Genomic DNA, 25,256 nt, shown 5'->3' on the forward strand with positions numbered 1-25,256 from the left:
CCCTACAGGCACCAAGCCTTATTCTCAGTCTTAGATGTAACTTATTAAATTGCTGTTCAATTAGTGTAAGTGACTCTTTTTTTTTTTTTTTTTTTGTAGAGACAGAGTCTCACTTTATGGCCCTTAGTAGAGTGCCATGGCATCACACAGCTCACAGCAACCTCCAACTCCTGGGCTTAAGCGATTCTCTTGCCTCAGCCTCCCGAGTAGCTGGGACTACAGGCGCCCGCCACAACGCCCAGCTACTTTTTGGTTGCAGTTCAGCCGGGGAGGGGTTTGAACCCACCACCCTCGGTATATGGGGCCGGCGCCTAACCAACTGAGCCACAGGTGCCGCCCAGTGTAAGTGATTCTAATACAAATCCAGAACAAAAACCAGCACAACACACTGATGGATCCCTGAGTGACCTACCTCAGATTCTTGCTCATCATAGTAAAGGCTCCGGGTCTCACTGTCCCAATCAATGGCCAGTGTGGATCGAGCTGAAGAGGAGGACCAAAATGTCACTCATTATGGAATGGCAACAGAAAAGGCTCCCCTCACTGACAGAAGTGAGAAGGATATCGTGCTGTTCCCATGCTCACCCATCAGGAGCCACTGCCAAGAGCCATGCTCTGCCTTGGGTAAGCCATTCTGAACCGGGCCCCAAAAAGCCTTATGGCAAAGATTTCCTCAGTGTTACAGGTAATGTCCACAGAGACTATACAGAATTCTAAAAGGGCCCAGATGGAGTTAACAAGGACCAGATTTTTTCTCTCACCTTAAACTACAAAACAACCTAACAATAGATAAAACAATTGTTTTCAGACATTGGACAGAGTAGGAAGGAGATCCCTGAGAGAAGAAAACAAACAAAGTGACCCATATATCATCTCAGCTTACTTCCTGGAGGCAGTTTCCACTCTGTAACATAGAGAAAAGGAAAGAGAGAAGAAGACTGAGTTAGAGTCAAAGACTAGAGTTTGACAAGGTGGTTAGAACCTTTGTACCAGAGAGGAGGAAGCTGTACAAGACAGAGTTGCAGAAAGAAAGAGTAATACAAAAATGTTTCCACACAAATGTTATTTGAAAAAACAAAAAACTAGCCAGGTGGCTTGGCACCCATAGCTCAGTGCGTAGGGCGCGGGCCACATACACTGTGGCAGGTTCGAGCCTAGCCCAAACTACTAAACAATGACAATTGCAACAAAAAAATAGCCAAGTACCTGCAGTCCCAGTTACTTGGGAGGCTGAGGCAAGAGAACTGCTTAAGCCTGAGTTTGAAGTTGCTGTGAGCTGTGACGCCATAGCACTCTACCAACATAATGAAGACTCTATCTCAAAAAATAAATAAATAAATAAAAGCCAGGTACAGTGGCTCACACCTATACTCCCAGCACTGTGAGACAACATCTCTACAAAAACAGAAAAATTAGCCAGGCATGGTGATGAAAGACTGTAATCCCTGCTATTCAGGAAGCTGAGGCAGGAATATCACTTGAGCCCAGGATTGCAAGGCTACAGAGAGCTATGAAGATGCCACTGCACTCTAGTCTGATCAACAGAGTGAGACCTTATCTCCAATAAATAAATAAAAGTCAGGTATTAACAGCAACAACAAAAAAGCAAACACAAAGACATCTAGTTAACTAGGGAATGAAAGGAGCAGAAAGACACAAAGATCCTTCTGAAACCCCTCTGACCCCCACCTCATACAGGGGTCCTCACTGACCAATCCTTCTTTACACACACAGTGCACACCACACTCCAGTGACCTCTTCCTACCTGTACAGCAGTGTCCATTACAGTCTATAAACATTACAGTCTACATGACAGTCTACAAATTCTATGACCATTCTTTGGATAGGTCATATTTCATTGATTCTTTTATAGAAAAAAGCATGCAATTTATTCTTAGAAGTGAACAAGTTTGGGAAAATGCTACTACCAAGGGGCAGCCACAAGAGTTTAACCCAGAGCAACAATCTGCGGAGTGGACAGAGTAGAGGGACACCTGCTTCTCTGAGGTCATCAAGGACTGAGAAGAAAAGCCTAATGGGGGTGTCTCTAAAACAAGTCTTTAGGAAGCCACATCCAAGGATCATACAACTGTCTGCTCTGGAGCCATACCAAGACTGTGAAAAACCCTAATGCAATGAGTGTGGAGTGTAGGATTTTAAGATGGATCCTCTGTCTTCAAAGCCCAGCTCAAAAGGTTAGAGAAAGTACTTACAGTTGAGTTTAAGTAGTTTTCCATCAGTTGGAAGTGAATTTATGTCAGCTGTCCCATAGGAGTTCACAAGACTGAAGGTAAAAAGACTTTTGGGACAGGGCTGGCCTTTGACCCTTTTCTGGGTGATTTCACTGGGGTCACTTCCTGGCTCATCTTCTCCACTGCCTTGTGCTTCTGAAAGCTGCTCTCTACCGTCTTCCTGATGCTCCATTTCTTCTTCATCTTCTCCTGGCACACAAATGAAAAACAGGATGTATATGATTTACTACCACCTCAATGTTACGAACTGTATTTGATACCTAACTGTGGGCCAGGCCTAGCAGCTCATGCCTGTAATTCTAGCACTCAGGGAGGCCAAGGGAGGAGAATCCCTTGAGCTCAGGAGTTCTAGGCCAGCCTGAGCAATAGTGAGACTCCATCTCTACTAAAAACAGGAAAAAATCAGTTGAATGTGATGGTGGGCACTGATAGTCCCAGCTGTTCGGGAGGCTGAGGCAGGAAGATTGCTGGAACCCAAGAGTTTGAGAATGCTGTGACCTAGGGTGATGTCAATGTACTCTCCTAAGACAACAGAGTGAGACTCTGTCCTTAAAAAAAAAAAAAAAAAAAGGCTGGGCATGGCCATATACACTGGGTATGCAAGGTTTAAGCCCAGCCTGGGCCTGTTAAACAACGACAACTACAACAAAAAAATAGCTGGGCGTTGTGGTGGGCATCTGTACTCCCAGCTACTCGGGAGGCTAAGGCAAGAGAATCGCTTAAGCCCAAGAGTTTGAGGTTGTTGTGAGCTATGACACCACAACACTCTAACAAGGGTGACATAGTGACACGCTACCTCAAAAAAAAAAAAAAAAAAAAAGAAAAACCTGGTTTCTGTTCTGTGTATATGAAACTAAATACACATCCCTTTCATTTATAAGCACTTGAATTCATGTGCAACCCTCAACATACCCTCGAAAGACAGAGTGGGCACTGCTATTGTGTGATGAAGTGCAGGTCCAGAGAGCTTAAATGGTCAGCCAAAAGCACAGTGTGATTCAACTGTCTTGCCAGTCGTCAACTTGAGACTCTCACGACTTGGTAGGTTACCAGACTTTATACCACATGGTCTCACTTTTTTTTGACTTCATCATTAGGACATAGAAAGAAAGGGATTAAAACGAAACACATAAAGAACACTCAAGAAGGGCAGCGCCTGTGGCTCAGTGGGTAGGGCGCTAGCCCCATATACCAAGGGTGGCAGGTTCAAACCTGGCCCTGGCCAAACTGCAACAAAAAAATAGCCAGACATTGTGGTGGGTGCATGTACTCCTGGCTACTCAGGAGACTGAGGCAAGAGAATCGCCTAAGCGCAGGAGTTGGAGGTTACTGTGAACTGTGTGATGCTAGGGCACTCTACCCAGGGCAATAAACTGAGACTCTGTCTCTACAAAAAAAAAAAAAAGAACACTCAAGAAGACAGTATGCTAAGAAATGCAATTTAAGGGTGGGGGTCTTGGTGTGACATACCTTTTGGGAGCAAGACACAATTATAAGAGGTACGTTACCTAATAAATGCAATCAGTGTGACCTGGTTTCTTGTACCCTCAATAAATCCCCAACAATAAAAAAATTAAAAAAAAAAAAAAAAAAGAAATGTCATTTAAAAGTCCATTTTTGCTGGGCCCAGTGGCTCACATCTATAATCCTAGCACTCTAGGAGGCCCAGGTGGGTTGATAGCTTGAGCTCACAGGTTCAAGACCAGCCTAAGCAAAAAACGCGAGATCCCCATCCCTACTAAAAAAAACAAAAAAAACTGAGGCAAGAAGATCGCTTGAGCACTAAGAGTTGGAGGTTGCTGTGAGCTATGACACCATAGCACTCTGTCCAGGGCAACAGCTTAAGACAGTCTCAAAAATAAATAAATAGTCTTCCTATCGGTCCCATATTGAACTCGAGTTGGAAGAGGTGAGTCCGGTCTCAAAATGGAGGTAAAACCACCGCCCAGTCGCCTCCAGCCCAACTCTGGCCGTTGCCACCACCGCCCGGGGGACTGGGGGGGGCCATGATCCAAAGGAACCAGAGCAGCTGAGAAAACTGTTTATTGGTGGACTGAGCTTTGAAACTATAGATGATAGTTTAAGAGAACATTCTGAGAAATGGGGCACACTCACAGATTGTGTAGTAATGAGAGATTCTCAAACAAAACGCACCAGGTTTGGTTTTGTGACTTACTCTTGTGTGGAAGAGGTGGATGCAGCAATGTGTGCTCGACCACACAAGATTGATGGGCATGTTGTGGAACCAAAGAGAGCTGTTTCTAGAGAGGATTCTGTAAAGACTGGTGCCCATCTCACAGTGAAGAAAATTTTTGTTGGTGGTATTAAAGAAGATACGGAAGAATATAATTTGAGAGACTACTTTGAAAAGTATGGCAAGATTGAAACCATAGAAGTTATGGAAGACAGGCAGAGTGGAAAAAAGAGAGGATTTGTTTTTGTAACTTTTGATGATCATGATACTGTTGATAAAACTGTTGTTCAGAAATACCATACTATTAATGGGCATAATTGTAAAGTGAAAAAGGTCCTTTCTAAACAAGAGATGCAGTCTGCTGGATTGCAAAGAGGAGGATATGGTGGTGGAGGTGGTGGCAGCAGATTTAGTTATGGTGGTGATGGTGGATACAATGGACTTGGAGGTAATGGTGGGAACTGTGACGGTGGTCCTGGTTACAGTAGTAGAGGGGGCTAGGTGGTGGTGGACCAGGCTATGGAAACCAAGGTGGCGGATATGGTGGTGGAGGAGGGTATGATGGTTACAATGAAGGAGGAAATTTTGGAGGTAACTATGGTGATGGTGGGAACTATAATGATTTTGGAAATTATAGTGGACAACAGCAAATTATTGACCCACTGAAAATATTTCAGATTGTATATGAAACCAGCACATTGTACCCCTTGACTGCACTAATGTACACAGCTATGATTTAATAGTAATAATAAAAAATAAAATAAAAAGAATCCTTTAAAACTTTTTGATGTTTTGGACTAAATAAAGCAATGCTCCCACTCCAAAAAAAAAATAAAGTAAAATAAATTATGGACCCATGAAAGAGGGCAGTTTTGGTGGAAGAAGCTCCGGCAGTCCATATGGTGGTGGTTATGGATCTGGTGGTGGAAGTGGTGGATATGGTAGCAGAAGGTTCTAAAAACAACTTAAAAGGGCTACAATTCTTAGCAAGGGGTTGTTGCAGGTTACTTTAGAGGAACTGTAAAAATCTGCCACAGAAGGAACGATGATCCATAGTCAGAAAAGTTACTGCAGCTTAAACAGGAAACCCTTCTTGTTCAGGACTGTCATAGCCACAGTTTGCAAAAAGTGCAGCTATTGATTAATGGAATGTAGTGTCAATTAGATACACATTCCTGAGGTCTTTTATCTACTGTAGCTCTTTTTCTTTTCATTACATCAGGTATATTGCCCTGTAAATTGTGATAGTGGTACCAAGAATAAAAAATTAAGGAATTTTTAACTTTTCCAAAAAAAAGTAAAATTTCAAATATTATAATAAACGCAAATATTAGTAAAAGTATTCTGTTCCTCTAGAAAAAAACACATGCTGAATATTCCTTTAATTAGTATTTACTAAATGTCTCTTAGGTACAAATGCCATCTTTGGTCCCAGGGCTCCATGAGGGGAACCCATGGTCGAAAGGGAAAGTGTATCTGATAAAGTAGTTCAATAAAGATGGAGGCTTGGCATCCACAGCACAGTGGTTATGGCAACGGCCACATGCACTGAGCGTGGCGGGTTCAAACCTGGCTGGGGCCAGCTAAACAACAATGACAACTGCAACTAAAAAAAACAGCAAGGCATTGTGGTGGGCACCTGTAGTCCCAGCTACTTGGGAGGCTGAGGCAAGAGAATCGCTTAAGCCCAAGAGTTAGAGGTTGCTGTGAGCTGTGATGCCACAGCACTCTACCAAGGGTAACATAGTAACTCTGTCTCAAAAAAAATAATAAAGATGGAGACCACTCTAAAAGGCAATTAAAATAATAAGGGAAAAACAGATTTAAAATACAAAGTTTATATGCTTTAGGAAGTATCAGTGAAAATGGAAACTCAGGAAAGGAACATGTGCTATTTAAGAACTCCAGCAAGTCCTAGCTCTGATGGAGGCTCCTTTCCCAACTTACTTAACTCCTGAGGCAATGGCAATGCCCCATTATGCACAGGCAAGCATGTCCCATTCCTATACTCGCAAGGAAATCCTTGTCTTGCCTGTTGCATCTCAGGAGGGACAGAACCAAAAACTGCCTCAACCCCAGTCAGGGAATGAGCAATACCCTGACACTACAAGAACTTACTCCCTGAGCATGACACTGGCTGCCAGTTACCTACAAGCCTCAGGAACATACTGTCAATGCAGTCAGAACTAAATGCCATGAAGTGTGTATTATAGGATGATTAAAAGATAGCAAGGTTGGGCAGCCCTTGTGGCTCAAGGAATAGGGCACCGGCCCCATATACCGGAGGTGGTAGGCTCAAACCTGGCCCCGGCCAAAAACTGCAAAAAAAAAAAGTAAGGTCCACTAGAAGTAGCTACTCAAGAAACCTCACAGAAGCAAAGGTGAAGGTCAGCAGCAACAGGCCTAACAAGGGCCATGTCAGTAGTAATTTGCGGTTAAACAGAGTCTGAAGTCTATGCACCAAGACTCACTTGTAGGATTAAAAAAGAAGACTGTCATTCTTCCTGAAAAGAAACTAACAGTGGAGTGTTTAATAAGCAGGGCCAGCTGTAACAATAGCAAATATAAGGTATTCTTACTGATGGAGCACCTATTTTTTTTTTTTAACTGACAGGACAGTTTATTGTCAGGGAGAAAGATTGATAAACATGATAAGCAAAAGAGGGAGAAGCAAAAGAGTGGGAGCAGAACCTCTGGCAGCAGAGGGGGAGAACCCAAGTGGAAAGCCCCCTAATGGAGCACCTATTATGCGCCAGGTACATTAACTACATGGTTTCATTAAATTATAATCTCAACTCTGCAAAACAGGTGTCATTCTGCAGATGGGTAAACTAAGGTTCACAGGGAAGAAGTGACTTGTTAAAGTCCACCCCACATCTTGAACTGGAGATCAGAGTGCCTTAGCTTCTGGAACACCACAAGTCCCCCAGGATCTGCTCAGAGATGATCATTACTACTGCAACTCCTCTGCTTGTGTTATCAATACACAAAGTACATTCCCGTCCATCCCCGTGGGAGAACACAGCATTCTTAGCAAGAATAAAAAACTGAATACAGGCTGGGCACAGTAGCTCATACCTGTAATCCTAGCCCTCTGGGAGGCCAAGAAAGGTGGATTCTTTGAGCTCAGTGCCTGTAGCTCAGCCATTAGGGCATCAGCAACATACACCAGGGGCTGGCGGGTTTGAACCCAGCCCGGCCTGCCAAACAGCAATGAGAACAACAAAAAATAGGCAGGCACTGTGGTAGGTGCCTGTACTCCCAGCTACTTGTGAGGCTGAGGCAAAAGAATCGCTTAAGCACAAGAGTTGGAGGTTACTGTGACTGGTGATGCCACGGCACTCTATCGAGGGTGACACAGTGAGACTCTGTCTCAAAAAAAAAAAAAAAGACCAGTTCTAGCAAGAGTGAGATCCCTATCTCTACTAAAACTACAAAAACTAGTGGGCGTTATGTATTTATATATTCACACCTGTAGTCTCAGCTACTGGGGGGGCTGAGGCAGGTGGATGTCTTTAGCCCAAGAGTCTAAAGTTGCTATGAGCTACAATAATGCCACAGAGCTCTACCCCAGGCAACAGAGTGAGATTCTGTCTTATAAAAAGAATATAATAAAATCCACCCAGCCAGGCATGGTGGCTCACGCCTGTAATCCCAGCACTTGGGAGGCTGAGGTAGGTGGATTGCCTGAGCTCATGGGTTTGAAACCAGCCTAAGACAGAGCAAGACCTAAAATAGCTAGACATTGTGGAGGGTACCTGTAGTCCCAGCTACTCGGGAGGCTGAGGCAAGAGAATTGCATAAGCCCCTGAGTTTTAAGGTTGCTGTGAGCCATGACACCACAGCACTCTACCAAGGGTGACAAAGTGAAACTCTGTCTCAAAAGAAAAAAACCCACCTAACCCTAAAATACCAAAAATAACTTGGAATATGGAGCTTCAGGGTCATTATTTTTAAAAGTCAATTCTCACTTTCCAGGATTATAGTCTTAGAGATATATGAACATTTGGATTTGCAACTAAGAATTTATAGCACTAACTCAAAGGACAGTTCCAGTTTTATAGGAATAAAGGTACTGAGTCACCTATGTCCCCAAAAGTTTCCTATGATATGCCTATTCTACTGCTTTTCAGGCTTGACTTTCTTCCTTCCCTTAGAGACTCAGCCACCACCTGTAGGTGGGTGGGTGGGTGGGTGGGGTAAATGGATGTTAGGGAGGTCACTAGCCAGGTGGGGCAGCTCTACACCAAAGTGGTGTATAAGGGACAAGGTAACAATAGCACTGCCCACAGAGCTCAGGTCATGGGGGCAGACACAGGCTGGGTAAGCATCTACTTTGCAATTCTAACAGATCAGAATTCAAATTTGGACTCTGCTTCATGCCTTGGGAAAGTCACTCAATTCCTATATATGCCTGAGATGCCTACACCAGGTATCCAGGAAGATTCTATGAAATATCAAAGTTGGATAATGGGAACTGGCAGAGCAGAGAATTGCAGACCTGGCTCCAGAGTCTGCTGCTATAGGTAAGCCCCTAACCTAGCCTCAGAGTCTCCCTCTCCCATGTATCTAACACCTTCAGAAGAAGACAGTTAGTTATCAGGAGCGATCTGGTCAGTCACAGTCTCACAGCCCTACAGCTCCACAGTGTGGCGTACTCACCTTCACAACTACTCCTGGAGCCATTGCAGGCCCCTGGTTCCAAGGGTGTGCCACCAGACTCATCAGGCAAAGGCTTTTTCATATACCGGCTTAAAAAGAGAGAGAAAGGAAAAAAAAATTGTTAGTTGTAACATTTACCTATTTTCTACACTACATAGCTAAGAAGTAAATAATTTATATATTCAGCTATTTACAAAGCAATTTATGTAAATAAGAACTACAAAATCATATAATGTCTCAACACTTAAATAAAGTAGAACCTAAGAGATCAGATGTCTAATCTATCAAGCCAATGAAGACACTAAGAAAGTGTGGCACCATTTTAAAAAGTATCTCCCAGGCTCAGCGCCCGGAGCACAGTGGTTACAGTGCCAGCCATATACACCGAGCCTGGCGGGTTGGAAACAAGCCCAGGCCAGCTAAACAACAATGACAACTGCAATAAAAAATAGCCGGGTGTTGTGGCAGGCACCTGTAGTCCCAGCTTCTTAGGAAGCTGAAGCAAGAGAATCACTTAAGTCTAAAAGTTTGAGGTTGCTGTGAGCTGTGACGCCACAGCACTCTACTGAGGGCAACATAGTAAAAGACTGTCTCCAAAAAAAGTATTTCCCAGTAATAATTAACAGTTACAAAACAAAAGTGAAGCATTTAAGAAACACTACTTAAATACAAAAAGCCATCAAAGTACTAGCCTCCCTAATATAGTTATAGATATGATTCCAAAGAACAGAGGCTTGAAAGCCCAAGGTCATGCCTTAAGATGTGCCAGATGCCCCATCTCATTCCAGCACTTCCAGAGGACATAGCACAACTGCATTTCTTTCCTTTTTTTTTTTTTTGAGACAGAGTCCCACTATGTCACCCTATGACATGGCATCCCAGCTCACAGCAACCTCAAACTCTTGGGCTTAAGCAATTCTCTTGCTTCAGCCTCCCAAATAGCTGGGACTATAGGCATCCAGCTTGGCTATTTCTTGGCTGCAGTTGTCATTGTTGTTTGGCAAGCCTGGGCTGGGTTCGAACCCACCAGCTCTGGTGTATGTGGCTGGCACCCTAGCCACTGAGCTACAGGCACCGAACCCACACTCCATTTCTTGCAGAGGTAAGCACATGGGATTGACACAGCCAAAGGCTGTCACTACTAATACTGGACCTACCTTGATGTCAGATAACAACCAAATCACATTCCTAACACCAACCTGATACGATCACAAACAATCCGGTACAAAGACTGGAGGGTTAACTTGTGCTTGGGGACAGAAATCAGCAGTGGCTGCCCATACAGCACTGCCCCGGAGGAAGTGCTCGATGCCCTTGACTTCCGCTCCCTGAAGTAGACTGGAAGCGTGACACATTCTGCGCCATCCATGGAAATACTGCAAACCTCATACCTGTGTCAATCATACAAGAAGGCACTCTTAGCAGCAGGTTCCTGTGGACAAAAGGGATCCTGAGTTGCAGCTACACAATAGCCTAGACTGTGGTTACTGGGACAAAGCATACTCTAGTAGAAAAGGTGGAAACCATTTCCAAGATGATTTTAGAGTCAGGAATCCCAAGGAGGATTATTCACAACATGAATCTATAGAACCTGGACCTCAGGGTTGACCATGAGGGTCCTTTCCCAACCATAGCTTCAAACTCGGTAGTTCTTCAGCTGGGACTCAACACAGATGATGGCTTTCATCCAGACCATCACTCTGAACAGAAAAATAGATAGGCATCACAGCCACCAAGTTCATCTTTTGTCACCAAGGAGCTCAACACTGAAAAATTCATTCTCGGGCGGCACCTGTGGCTCAGTGGGTAAGGCACTGGCCCCATATACCGAGGGTGGCGGGTTCAAACCCAGCCCCGCCCGAACTGCAACAAAAACATAGCCGGGTGTTGTGGCGGGCGCCTGTAGTCCCAGCTACTCGGGAGGCTCAGGCAAGAGAATCGCTTAAGCCCAGGAGTTGGAGGTTGCTGTGAGCTGTGTGATGCCATGGCACTCTACCGAGGACCATAAAGTGAAACTGTGTCTCTACAAACATAAAAGAAAGAAAGAAAAATTCATTCTCAATACCCTGACTTTAATAAAACCAAATATTGTACAAGGGGTGGCACCTGTGGCTCAGTGAGTAGGGCACTGGCCCCATATACTGAGGGCGGCTAGTTCAAACCAGGCCCGGGCCAAACTCCAACAAAAAAAAGCCGGGCATTGTGGCAGGAGCCTGTAGTCCCAGATACTCGGGAGGCTGAGGCAAGAGAATCGCCTAAGCCCAAGAGCTGGAGGTTGCTGTGAGCTGTGATACCACAGCACTTTACCAAAGGGCAACAAAGTGAGACCCTGTCTCTTAAAAAATAAATAAATATTGTACAAGGATGTACACCTGGAATGTTAGCCAAAGATACCTTTTTTGAAAACAAGGAAGAAAACTTACAAAACTGTTGTTTGTGTACTCAATTTTGATATGAGGACAATTAATGACAATTATGGTTATGGGGGGGGGACAGAAAGAGGGAAGGAGGGAGGTGAGTGGGGCCTTGGTGTGTATCACACTTTATGGGGGCAAGACATGATTGCAAGAGGGACTTTACCTAACAATTGCAATCAGTGTAACCTGGCTTATTGTACCCTCAATGAATCCCCAACAATAAAAAAATAAAAATAAAAAAAAACTGTTGTTTGTTCAAAAACATTGAAGTGGGGCAGTACCTGTGGCTCAGTGAGTAGGGCACCGGCCCCATGTGCAGAGGGTGGCGGGTTCAAACCCGGCCCCAGCCAAATTGCAATGAAAAGAAAAAAAACAGCTGGGTGTTGTGGCGGGTGCTGTAGACCCAGCTACTTGGGAGGCTGAGGCAAGAGAATCGCCTAAGCCCAGGAGTTGGAGGTTGCTGTGAGCTGTGACACCACGGCACTCTACCATGGGTGATAAAATGAGACTCTGTATCCAAAAAAAAAAATTGAAGTGAAAGAATATTTAATGTTTAAAACCAGAGATAGCAAAAGAAACCACTAAATACAAAGCAATGATTTTGAAAAATGTGTGTTGTACTTAATGAATACATGGGATTGAAACTATAGATGTTTTTATCTTGGAACAGATGTTACCAAAATTGCGGACAACCCACTGTGCTCTTTCCCTCTTCCCATAGGGTGAGACAGAAGCTTACTGATTCAATTTTTGAAACTATAAACACACACACTCTCTCTCTTCACCCCCTCACCCCACTCAGTCCCACCCCACTCCCCCGCGGATACCTGGCAAACAGTCCTGATTGCAGTTTAGGCAGGAAGAACTTCTAATATAACTCACAAAAATATACAAGGTATGGCTGGGCATAACGGCTCACACCTGTAATTGCAGCACTCTGGGAGGCCGAAGTGGGTGGATTGCTTGAGCTTAGGAGTTTGAGACCAGCCTGAGCAAGAGCAAGACACCATCTCTAAAAAATAGCCAGGGGTTGTAATGTTGTAATGGATGCCTGTGGCTACACGGAAAGCTGAAGCAAGAGGATTGCTTGAGCCCAAGAGTTCGATATTGCTGTGAGCTACAAGCCACAGCCTCTACAAAGGGTGACAAAGTGGGACTCAGTCTCCCAGGAGCCCCCACCCCCCAGAATACAAGGTATGCTCAAGACAGGATTGAACAAAAGACTCTGTGGTCCAGGATAATGGTTAAGAACCAGGCCTTGGGGCTCGGTGCCCATAGCACAGTGATTACGGTGCAGGCCGCATGCACCAAGGCTGGCGGGTTCAAACCTGGCCTGAGCCTGCCAAACAACAATGGCAACGACAACGAAAACCAGCTGGGCGTTGTGGCAGGCACCTCTTGTCCCAGCTACTTAGGAAGCTGAGGCAAGAGAATCGCTTGAGCCCAGGAGTTAGAGGTTGCTGTGAGCTATGATACCACAGAACTCTACCAAGGGCGATATACTGAGACTCTTGTCTCAAAAAAAAAAAAAAGAAAAGAAAAGAAAAAAATATATGTGTGTGTGTGTGTGTGTTTTTCTTTCTTTTCTTTCCTTTCCTTTCAGGTCTTCAAATGAGACTGGAGATTCCAGGTCCACTGCTGCTATTTTCTGGCTGCTGAGACTTGGCACAAAGAACCCTAATTTCTGGGCAGCACCTATGGCTCAAAGAAGTAGCGCAAGGCCCCATATACCAGAGGTGGCGGGTTCAAACCCAGCTCTGGCCAAAAACTGCAAAAAAAAAAAAAAGAACCCTAACTTCTGTTTACTCAGGGACAACAGGATTACGCACCTTAACAGGGTGTGGTGAGAATTATATAACTAAGCAGCACAGTGCACAACATGCTCAAAAACCATTAGATGCTACTCCTGCTTTCATAAGAGAATTATCAATTCATGTTTAAAAGAATTTGTTAACCCAGCTACTTGGGAGGCTGAGGCAAGAGAATCGCTTAGGCCCAGGAGTTGGAGGTTGCTGTGAGCTGTGTGAGGCCACGGCACTCTACCGAGGGCCATAAAGTGAGACTCTGTCTCTAACAAAAAAAAAAAAAAAAAAGGGCGGCGCCTGTGGCTCAGTTGGTAAGGCGCCGGCCCCATATACCGAGGGTGGCGGGTTCAAACCCGGCCCTGACCAAACTGCAACCAAAAATAGCTGGGTGTTGTGGCGGGCGCCTGTAGTCCCAGCTACTCGGGAGGCTGAGGCAAGAGAATCGCTTAAGCCCAGGAGTCGGAGGTTGCTGTGAGCTGTGTGAGGCCACGGCACTCTACCGAGGGCCATAAAGTGAGACTCTGTCTCTACAAAAAAAAAAAAAAAAAAAGAATTTGTTGAAGAGGCTAAAGCAAGAGAATTGCTTCACCCAAGAGTATGAGGTTGCTGTGAGCTGTGATGCCACAGCATGCTACCAAGGGCAATAAAGGCACTCTCTCATTTAAAAAAAAAGAATTTGTTGGCCTGGGTGATAGCTCACTTCTGTAATCTCAGCATTTTGGGAAGTCGAGTCAGGAGGATTACTTGAGGCCAGGAGTTTAAGGCTGCAGTGCACTCCAACCTGAGTGACAGAGGGAGACCCTGTCTCTTAAAAAAACACAAAGAAAAAAATAATTTGCTTTCCTGTTGGTTAACCCTTAAACCCTCTGAAAATTCCTTTCTTGGTGATAGTCTGCCACATTCCTCATAGGGAGATGCCCCACTTCCATGCAGGCCAGTTGTGCAAACACTAATTAAGGGAGACCATACTAAAGGTTTGGGAAAATAAATGGATGTGAAATTAGCCAAGTGTGATACCACCTATAGACATAACTACTCAGGAGGCTGAGGCAGAATTTCTTGAGGCCAGGATTTTAAGGCTGCAGTAGTGACTGCAACAACTGTGCAACAGAGTAAGATTCTGTCTCAAAAAATAAAAAAATGAGGTTTGGCACCCATAGCTCAATAGCCAGGGTGCCAGCCATATACACTGGAGCTGGCAGGTTCCAACCCAGCCTGGGCCTGCCAAACAAGGACAACTCCAACCAAAAATAGCCGGGGCTTGGTGCCCATAGGATAGCGGTTACAGCACCAGACACATACACTAAGAGTGGCAGGTTCGAACCTGGCCCAGGCCAGCTAAACGACAATGACAACTGCAACATAAAATAGTCAGGCGTTGTGGTGGGCACCTGTAGTCCCAGCTACTTGAGAGGCTCAGGCAAGAGAATCACTTAATCCCAAGAGTTTGAGAATGCTGTGAGCCGTAACACCACAGCACTCTACCTAGGGCGACATAGTGAAACTCTGTCTCAAATAAATAAACAAACAAACAAACGATATGGCTATGAAAGCTGACTTTCCCAGGTCCTAGTCTTTAGCAAAGCGTAGTTGGTGGCAGTCTCTGTGCAAGTGTGAACAGAAATAGATCTTTCGTGTGGCCAAGAATCATTCCTTTTAGAGTGATCTAGAAGTCACAAGATGAAAAATGTAAAGGTATCTCCTTTGTTTAGTCAATTCCTTAGCCAAAAACAAAAACAAAATCCTAAAAACCTTCCTCAACAGAAACAGGTTTCTGAGTGAGAGGTAAAGAGGGAAACAGCATGGGTGTGTGCTCAGTATTCCCAAAGCAAATGGCTAAGAGTTGCAGGCAACTTCATGTCCCACCATACTCAATCTAGGAGAGGGACATATACAATGACACAGAGTGCAGCACATTGGAGGGGCCAGAGAGACCTCTGTGCTGTCCCTAAAGAGACAGAAAAAGTGAATCTCAGACCACACAGAATGTTTGAGCTAAAAATGGCTGTTTATTTTTACTTTTTGAGACAAAGTCTCATTCTGTCACTCTGGGCAGAGTGTTATGGCGTCATAGCTTACAGCAACCTCAATCTCTTGGGTTCAAGTAATTTCCTTGGCTCAGCCTCTCAAGTACCTAGGATTACAGGCACCTACCACAATACCTGGCTAGTTTTTCTATTTTTAGTAGAGACAGGGTCTCGCTCTTGATCAGGCTGGTCTTGAACTCCTGAGCTCAGGCAATCCACTCACCTCAGCCTCCAGGAATGCTAGGATTACAGGTATGAGCCACTGCGCCCAGCTCAAAAATAGCTGTTTGAATCGGCCCTACTTGTCATTTTTGAGCTGGAGATAGCACTTGTCTGAGGAGCCATAGCCTGTGGAAGAAAAAGGATGAGATCCTCCTGCACTGGACCCCTTCTCTTACCTGTTCATGGCTTTCACACAGCTATGACTCTTCTTGAGAAAGGCATCTCTAACAACAGCAGGACCACTGAATCTCCACCTTCTTCATAGGCAAACTGTGACAAAGGTAGTATCTATCCTGAGAAGACTTATCAGAATGTCTACCTCAGCAATGCCAGTAGGTGCTCAGCACTGAAAACTGCCCTCAGGTCCCTACACACCCATCTCTTAGACACAGGCAGGCAATTCCACATAAGCAATAACTGCCAGCACTTCTGTGGAGACTTGAATAAGCCAACATCCCTAGAATGTTTCCATAGACCCTGCAGCAGAAACTGCTGAGTACTCACACAAAAATGTCGTCCCGAGGCATGATGTGGTTTAAACCTTCATCCATTTGGAAAATTTTATGGAACCGGTGATTATACACATCTGTGACCACCATCTAAGAATCAACAGTAACAGAAATATCATAGAATAGCTAAGAGTACCATTACTAACTGCTTAAAACCCAAAAACAAATGGAAAAAAAACCTACTCGACTGTGCACTCCAGAGAAACCCCCATGCAAACAGCCCCAGAGCTTAAGGCCAAGGCCAAAAGCCCAAGGACGAGCAGCACAGCTGCTGCGAAACTAAACATACTGGTCACAGTGGCAAGAAGGGTGAGGACAGAGTGCTGACCACAGACTACCAATTGTCCAGAAGTCTCTGGGGTTTTCCAGAGCCCAAAGTCTCCACACCAGTCTCAGCATACAGGGCTGAGAGCAGTGCTCTATGGCCATGGCTATTGTAAACAAAAGGGACATGGTGTTTCCTGAAGCTGTTTCCTGCAGCACAGTGCAGGCTGCAGAGTGAACACTTACCGATAGCCAACAGGGGTGAGACATCCAGACACAACAAATAATCACATTTGTGTTGGCCGTTAACAACTACCCCCCAGAAGTGGCTTCAACATTGAAAGGACTAGAAAGTACCCCTAAAGTGAGTGACAGTGATCACCATGCCTTACATTTTCTACAGCAATGCCAGAGAGCCTGGAGAGAGCCTCGCATAGGTCAGACACGGCCCCAATCAGTGGCACAGTCACACGGTACTGCAAGGGAGAGATAATAAGGTAATGGAGTGCTCCTAAAAGGGTGGGAGGTGAGTTAAGAGAGACAGTCATAGCCAAGAACAGAGACGCCCTTCTAAAAACAGTATATGGTAAGGGCCCATATGAGGCAGCAGCAGAGCAAACAAGCAAGTCTTCTGTGTAAGCACCTGCCTCAACATTCAGGCATGAGAGCAGGCCATCTCTATCCCTCCCAAACATTGCTACATTTTCTTCTTAACTTTTGGAGTGGTTCATTATTTCTTTTAAAAAACTGTTAAAATGGGGCGGTGCCTGTGGCTCAAGGAGTAGGCACCGGTCCCATATGCCGGAGGTGGCAGGTTCAAACCCAGCCCCGGCCAAAAACCACAAAAAAAAAAACTGTTAAAATGATACAAACTGCCATCTGGTCCTACATATCATCTTTCTTTAGAGATTAAAAAACTTAAGCCAGAAGACCAAGCAATACAATCACACAGTAATCCATCAAGAGGGCTGAAAACTAATACCTGTTGTTCACACACCAATCAGACATCTTATTCTGCCCAGCCTCTCCTAATTGATTTTATTTTCTTTACGAGACTGAGTCTCCTTCCGTCATCCTGACTAGCATGCAGAGGTATGATCATAACTCCCTGCAACCTCGAACTCCTAGGCTCAAACAATCTTCCTGCCTCAGCCTCCTGAATAGCTAAGACTACAGGTGCATGCCAACACACCCAGCTATTTTGTTTTGTTTTTGCAGAGACAGGGTCTGGCTGTGTTGCTCAGGCTGGTCTCGAACTTCTAGCCTCAAGCATTCCTTCCTACCTTAGGCTCCCAAATCACTGGAATTACACCCATGAGCCACGGGGCTGCCTTCTCCAACCTGACTTAAAGGTTGACCTAAGGAAAGTTCCTCAGCATTCAGATTCAAGGACCACTTAGTACAGTGGTTCTCAACCTTCCTAACACCATAGCCTTTTAATACAGTTCCTATGGGTCACGACTCACAGGTTGAGAACTGCTGACTTAGCCCAGATCAACCAGGTTACTTTAGTTGTATAAATGGAACATGAGAAAAAAAGTGACAGAGGGCTCAGTGCCCAGAGCACAGTGCTTACGGCACCAGCCACATGCACCAAGGCTGGCAGGTTCGAGCCTGGCCCAGGCCAGCTAACCAACAATGACAACTGCAACAACAAAAAACAATAGCCGGGCATCGATGCAGGCGCCTGTAGTTCCAGCTACCTGGGAGGCTGAGGCAAGAGAATCACTTAAGGCTCAGCATCTATAGCTCAGAGGCTAGGGCTCCGGACACATACCCAAGGCAGGTGGGTTCAAACCGGCCTGGGCTGGCCAAACATCAATGGCAACTACAACAAAAAAATAGCCAAGTGTTGTGGCAGGCACCTGTAGTCCCAGCGACTTGGGAGGCTAAGGCAAGATAATCACTTAAGCCCAAGAGCTGGAGGTTGCTGTGAGTTGTGACACCATAGCACTCTACCAAGTGTGACATAGGGAGACTCTGTCTCAAAAAAAAAGTGATAGAGAAGCCCAGAGACCTTCACAATAGACTTTGAATGATAAAGGACTACACAAAGCTTTGAGAGAGAGCAAGGGCACATTCAGGAAGCACCACGGAGACCCAGAGGCAGCCAACAGAGTTTCTAAAGCAGCAGAAAGAAGTAATCCCACCCCTGGAGACCATCCACAGTGAGGGGTGCCATGAGGTATGCAATGTTACCTGGGTAGGTCTGCAGTGAGGATCAGCAGGAACCAGGAAGACCTCCATAACTCGATCTTTCTTCAAGGGCAGTGGGAGAGTAAGATAGCAAAATGGATCAAAGGTCACAGAAACCTTAGCACATTCTGGACAAACCAAAGTAGACTTAAAGAGGCCATGAAAAGTATCCACAATCACAGAATCATTCCTCAATCTGTGATTCTCCCAGGCTTCCTTTGCTACCACCTAGAAGAAAGGAGAAGTGATAGACAGGAGATTCTTAATATCTCTCAGCCCTTTTTCTCTTCATAGAGAATGATTCACAACAAAGCCTGAGATGGACCAGGAGGTAGTCTGTATAGCCAATAGCTTGGTCTAGGCCAGGACCAGAATTGCCCTCAGCCTACCAAATTCACACCATATGCCATCTCTACATCCAACTCCACACTTAAATACATAGATCTCAGGGAAATAACAAGTATATGTATCCTCTGATGGGAAACAGAAGCCCTAAGAACACTATGGGCACACAGAGGCCAGTAAATCCTCCCGTGGTGTTTCCAATGATCCCAAGTAAGGTTTTAATCTTAGTTCACCTAATTCAGAGTTTTTCAATTAAGGTCTAAATGCTACTTTTGGACTGGCAAGGTGGGTCACTCTTTTAATCACAGCATACTGGGAGGCCAAGGTAAGAGGATCCCTTGAGGTGCTCAAGAGGTGGAGATCAGCCTGAGCAAGAGCAAGACCATCTCCACTAAAAATAGAAAAATTAGCTGGGCACTGTGGCAGGAGCCTGTAGTCCCAGCTACTGGGAAGGCAGAGTTAGGAGGATCCCTGGAACCCAGGAGTTTGAGGTTGCTGTAAGCTAGGCTGATACCGTAGCACTCTACCCTAGGCAGTAGAGTGAGACTATGTCTCAAAAATAATAAATAGTGGCTTGGCGCCTGTAGGTCAGCACCTAGGCCATCAGGAACATACACCGGAGCTGATGGGTTCAAATCCAGCCCGGCCTGCCAAACAATAAAGACAATTGCAACCAAAAAAAAAAAAAGCCCCCAAAATAGGCATTGTGGCTGGTGCCTGTGATGACATGGCACTCCTCAGAGGGCGAGAAAGTGAGACTCCATCTCAAAATAAATAAATAAATAAATAATAGATAGGCTGGGCGCCTGTTGCTCAATGGTTAGGGTGCTGGCCACATGCTCCGGGGCTAGTGGGTTCAAACCCAGCCTGGGCTTGCTACACACACACACACAAAAAAAATAATAAGTAAACAGGCTTGGTACCCATAGCACAGTGGTTATGACACCACCCACATACACTGGGGCTGGCAGGTTCAAGCCTGATCTGGGCCTGCTAAACAACAATGACAATTACTACAACAACAATAAAAAAAAGCTGGACATTGTGGTGGGCGCCTGTAGTCCCAGCTACTTGGGAGGCTTAGGCAAGAGAATCGCTTAAGCCTAAGAGTTTGAGGTTGCTGTAAGCTGTGACACCATGACACGCTACCAAAGGTGACATAGTGAGACTCTGTCTAAAAAAAATAATAATAATAAATTAATTAAAATTACTGCTTTTTTTTTTTTTTTGAGGCAGAGTCTCACTATGTCGCCTTTGGTTGCAGCTCACAGCAGCCTCAAACTCTTGGGCTAAAGCAATTATCTTGCCTCAGCCTCCCAAGTAGCAGGGATTACAGACACCCACCACAACACCCGGCTATTTTTTTATTGTAGTTGTCATTGTTGTTTAGCAGGCCCAGGCCAGGTTAACCTGCCAGCCGTGGTGTATGTAGCTGGCATCCTAACCACTGAGTTACAGGCACCAAGCCAAACGAATGCTACTTTAAAGGACTCATGTTGATCATTCCAAAAGTGTAAATGCCCTAATATTAATAACAAATTACTTTAATCGTTAATGGATTTTTTGTTTATTGACATAGTCTCACTCTGTTGCCTAGGCTAGAGTGCCATGGCATCAGCCTAGCTCACAGCAACCTCATCTTCCCGCCTCAGCCTCCCAAAGCAGCTGGGACTGTAGGTTATCTCCCACAAGGCCTGGCTAATTTTTTCTGTTTTTAGTAGAGACAAGGTCTTAAACTCTGCAGCTCAAGGGATCCCCCTTTCTACAATACCTTGAGGCTACCACCGTGAGCATCATGGATGGATTTTTTTTTTTTTGGTAGTTTTTGGCCGGGGCCAGGTTTGAACCCACACCTCTGGTACATGGGGCTGGTGCCCTACTCCTTTGAGCCACAGGCACCACCCTCATGGATGGATTTTAATGAGAATGGTAACAATCGTAAGGGTCAATATTACTATGAATAGGCACTTTAGTCTTTAGAGCACCTTAATCTCTAGGTCACTAATGAAATACTAAATAAGGTGACTCTAATTTGGAAAAAAAACCCAAGAGGAAGCATCAGGAGTAACTACAGTAGCTCCCCTTTCTGACCTGAAATGTGTTTCTCTACCAAAGATGAGGGCCCCATCACTATCAACAGAGAACAGCCAGGTCCCTGGCACTAGTATTCAAAACCCAAAAGGATGTTTCTACACTCTCAATAGGAGGCAGCTTCTTTGGAATATTATTGTTCAGACATCTTCAATATCATACCGCATCAGGCCGCCCATCAGCATCCTTCAGCTCTAGGTAGGGCTTTTTCTTTACTCGGTTCAGATCTTCATGCAATCCATCTAAAAGAAAGGCTAATAGCTCCTGAGAATCTTGTTGCTGGTAGCCAGAAAACTGAGGGGCAAAACGTCCCACTTGGGTCTACAAAAAAAGCAATACTATTATAAGGCACAATCTTTATGGAATCAGTGAAATCAAATGGGAAATTGTCATCAAAAATTGCCTTGCAGAGTCACCTGGGCAATGAGACAGACCACCATCTGGTAGAGGAGTCTGATTAACTCCTGAAGCACCTACATGATTCCAGTGAGCCAGCAAAAAAGGCTGGCTCAGACAGGAGTGCCAGGACACTGAAGGACCGGGAACCTGGGCCATTACATAACCCCTAGGGAATAAAACAGGCACCTTAAGCAGTCACACCCAAGTACTGACATGAAACCCTCTATGATGTTCTCTGCTTTGGAGTCTTGACTCCTCCTTGAATCATAAAGGCACCTGTCTTTTATATCATCACTTGAACCCTAGTGGTGCAAGCTAAACAGGATTTCTCAGATTTTAGCATATGGAAGCAAACGACCTCCCACTCAGCAGGAAAAAATATTTATGGCAATGAAAAGCCCAAGCTATCCAGGCTCGGCACCTGTGGCTCAAGCAGCTAAGGCGCCAGCCACATACACCTGAGCTGGTGGGTTTGAATCCAGCCTGGGCCCGCCAAACAATGACAACTACAACCAAAAAATAGCTGGGCATTGTGGCAGGCGCCTATAGTCCCAGCTACCTGGAAGGCAGAGGCAGGAGAATCGCTTGAGCCCAGGAGTTAGAGGTTGCTATGAGCTGTGATGCCATGGCACTCTACCCAGGGTGACAGCTTGAGGCTCTGTCTCAAAAAAAAAGGAAAAGCCCAAGCTATCCAAATGCCCACTGCAGTTTACCCATGAACTCCCCAAGTCATTTTGGCTGAGGGACTCCAATGAGAAGTGCCTTCACATTCCTTCCAAAATTGTCAGCCCAGTTCCTGATTTAGTGCTGCCAACTCAAACCACAGGGGATGTAGGGGGGTCCAGGCTCAGAGAACCTGGGAGTAGCCTTCGAATAATACTGAAAACTAAAAAAAAAAAAAATTTTTTTTTTTAAGAGACAGAGTCTCACTTTATCATTTTATCACCCTTGGTAGAGTGCCATGGTGTCCTAGCTCTCAGCAACCTCCAACTCCTGGGCTTAGGCGATTCTCTTGCCTCAGCCTCCTGAGTAGCTGGGACTACAGGTGCCGACCACAAAACCAGGCTTTTTTTTGTTGTTGCAGTTTGACTGGGGTTGGGTTCGAACCCGCCACCCTCGGTATATGGGGTCTGCACCCTACCCACTAAGCCACAGGCACCACCCTAAAAAAAAATTTTTTTTTAATTATTAAATCATAGCTGTGTACATTAGTGCAGTCAAGGGGGTACAATGTGCTGGTTTCATATATAATCTGAAATATTTTCATCAAACTGTTTAACATAGCCTTCATGGCCTAAAAATATTTTAGAGACATAGTTTCACTTTGTCAGCATAGGCTAGATTACAGTGATATTATCATATCTCATATAACCTCAAACTCCAGGACTCAAGCAATCCTTCTGCCACAATCTTCCAAGTAGCTGACTGGCAGACACACACTACCACTCCTATCTAATTTTTTCTATTTCTATAAGAGAAGGGGTCTCTCTCTTGCTCAGGCTGATCTCGAACTCCTGAGCTCAAATGACCCTCCTGCCTTGGCCTAACATAGCTCTAAGATTACAAACATGAGCCACCGTGCCCAGCCTAAATGAATTTTTATAGCTTGGCTTAGGACACAGACCATTTAAATATTACTACCACAGAATATAGCATTCTGACCAACAAGCTCATAATGACTTCTGGGGAATTCCAGCTCAGAGGTGGGCAATGAGAAGAATATTTAAGACAAGCGTGGGCCAGGTATAATAGGTCACACTTGTAATTTCAAGAATTTAGGACGCCAAGGCGGGAATATAACTAGAAGCCAGGAGTTTAAGACCAATTTAGGGCGGTGCCTGTGGCTCAGTGAGTAGGGCGCCGGCCCCATATGCCAAGGGTGGCGGGTTCAAACCCAGCCTCAGCCAAACTGCAACAAAAAAATAGCCGGGCGTTGTGGTGGGCGCCTGTAGTCCCAGCTGCTTGGGAGGCTGAGGCAAGAGAATCGCTTAAGCCCAGGAGTTGGAGGTTGCTGTGAGCTGTGTGAAGCCACGGCACTCTACCCAAGGGCGGTACAGTGAGACTCTGTCTCTACAAAAAAAAATAAAAAAGACCAATCTGGGCAATAGACAGTAGAATCTCTGTAAGTTGACCACCCAAGGGACTATATAACCAACTGGTCAACATATGGAGACGGTCAACGTAAGGAACTAGGTCTACTATACTGATATATACATGTGATGCATGTCTAGTCTATGAAAATTAAGTCAAATTAAGGAAGCGGTCAATATACGGAGATAGTCAACTGTGCAAGCTCTACCATATACATATACTACTATATACTATACACTTATACTATATACTTATCTCTCCACAAAAAGAAAAAATTAGCCAGACACGGTGGCACAGGCCTGTAGTCCCAGCTACTTGGGGGGCTGAGGTAGGAAGATCAATTGAACCTAAGCCTATGAAGCTGTAATGTATGATAGTGCCACTTAACTCCAGCCTAGGTATCAGAAAGAAACTCTGATTTTTGCGTATTTTTTTTAACAAGAGAAGTGTAGGGTGGCACCTGTGGCTCAACGGAGTAGGGTGCCGGCCCCATATGCCAGAGGTGGCAGGTTCAAACCCAGCCCCGGCCAGAAAAACTGCACAAAAATAAATAAATAAAAAGAGAAGTGTAGAATCTTAGCACTTGGGAGGTCAAGGTGGGTGGATTGCCTGAGCTCAGAGTTCAAGACCAGCCTGAGCAAGACCAAGACCCCCGTCTCTAAAAGTACCTAGGCGCTGTGATGGGCACCTGTAGTCCCAGCTACTTGGAAGGCTGAGGTAAGAGAATCGCTTGAGCCCAAGAGTTTGAAGTTGTTGTGAGCTACAATGCCACAGCACTCTTAATAAGGGTGACAAAGTGAGAGTGTGTCTCAAAAAAAAAAAAAGAAATGGCTCCACACCTGTAGCACAGTGGTTACAGTGCTAGCCACATACACAGAGGGAGCCAGGTTCAAACTGGGCCCAGGCCAGCTAAACAATGACAATTGTAACAAAAAATAGCCAGGTGTTGTAGCAGGCACCTATAGTCCCAGGTACTTGGGAGGCTGAGGCAAGAGAACTGCTCAAGCCCAGGAGTTTGAAGTTGCTGTGAGCTATGACGCTACAGCACTCTACCAAGGGCGACATAGTGAGACTTTGTCTCAAAAAAAAAAACAAAAAACAAGGATACCTGAGCCCACGCCAGGCTCTGTTCAGTGCTCAGTGTACCCAAGCCAGAAAAAAAAGCAAAAAGGAAGGGGGGCGGTGCCTATGGCTCAAGGAGTAGGGTGCTGGCCCCGTGCCCTAGAGGTGGCGGGTTCAAACCCAGCCCCAGCCAAAAAAAAAAAAAAAAAGACAAGTGTATGTCTGTGTTAAATGACTGATCTGAAACTGAAAGTACCACATCGTCAAACCCTTTTCTTCTGTTATTCAGTCCATGTGATGGTTTTAGTCTGAGATCCCACCTTAATCCTAAAGTGCAAGTAAAAGAATGCTTCCTCCTAACATTAAACTATCCTCTTCAAAACAGGAAGTACAGGTGAACATCCCTAAATCTGAAAATCTGAACTTCAAAATGCTGCAAAATCAGGCTTGGAGCCTGTGGCTCAAGCGGCTTAAGCGCCAGCCACATACACCTGAGCTGGCAGTCCAGGCCTGCCAAACAATGACGGCTGCAACCAAAAAATAGCCGGGCACTGTGGCAGGCGCCTGTATTCCCAGCTACTTGGGAGGCTGAGGCAGGAGAATCGCTTGAGCACAGGAGTTGGAGGTTACTGTGAGCTGTGATGTCACGGCACTCTATCCAGGGTGACAGCTTGAGGCTCTGTCTCAAAAAAAAAAAAAAAAAAGCTGCAAAATCCCAAA

The 25,256-nt window shown here is 45.2% G+C and overlaps 1 protein-coding gene across 4 annotated transcripts in view; it reads right to left on the reverse strand.

Annotated features, from left to right (window-relative positions):
• The window catches only part of USP4 (ubiquitin specific peptidase 4), a 71,889-nt gene that overhangs the window by 8,331 nt on the left and 38,302 nt on the right, over nt 1-25,256 (reverse strand). For all 4 annotated transcript variants that reach the window (XM_053599138.1, XM_053599141.1, XM_053599140.1 and 1 more), the window contains 8 exons: nt 21,147-21,305; nt 18,552-18,776; nt 16,745-16,828; nt 16,084-16,178; nt 10,308-10,499; nt 9,109-9,197; nt 2,214-2,441; nt 413-483 (listed from right to left, as the gene is read on the reverse strand). In XM_053599138.1, the coding sequence (XP_053455113.1) occupies nt 413-483; nt 2,214-2,441; nt 9,109-9,197; nt 10,308-10,499; nt 16,084-16,178; nt 16,745-16,828; nt 18,552-18,776; nt 21,147-21,305 (1,143 nt within the window). The remainder of the gene's footprint in view (nt 1-412; nt 484-2,213; nt 2,442-9,108; nt 9,198-10,307; nt 10,500-16,083; nt 16,179-16,744; nt 16,829-18,551; nt 18,777-21,146; nt 21,306-25,256) is intronic.

This window comes from Nycticebus coucang, chromosome 8 (assembly GCF_027406575.1).
Source record: "Nycticebus coucang isolate mNycCou1 chromosome 8, mNycCou1.pri, whole genome shotgun sequence".
Lineage (NCBI taxonomy): Eukaryota > Metazoa > Chordata > Mammalia > Primates > Lorisidae > Nycticebus > Nycticebus coucang.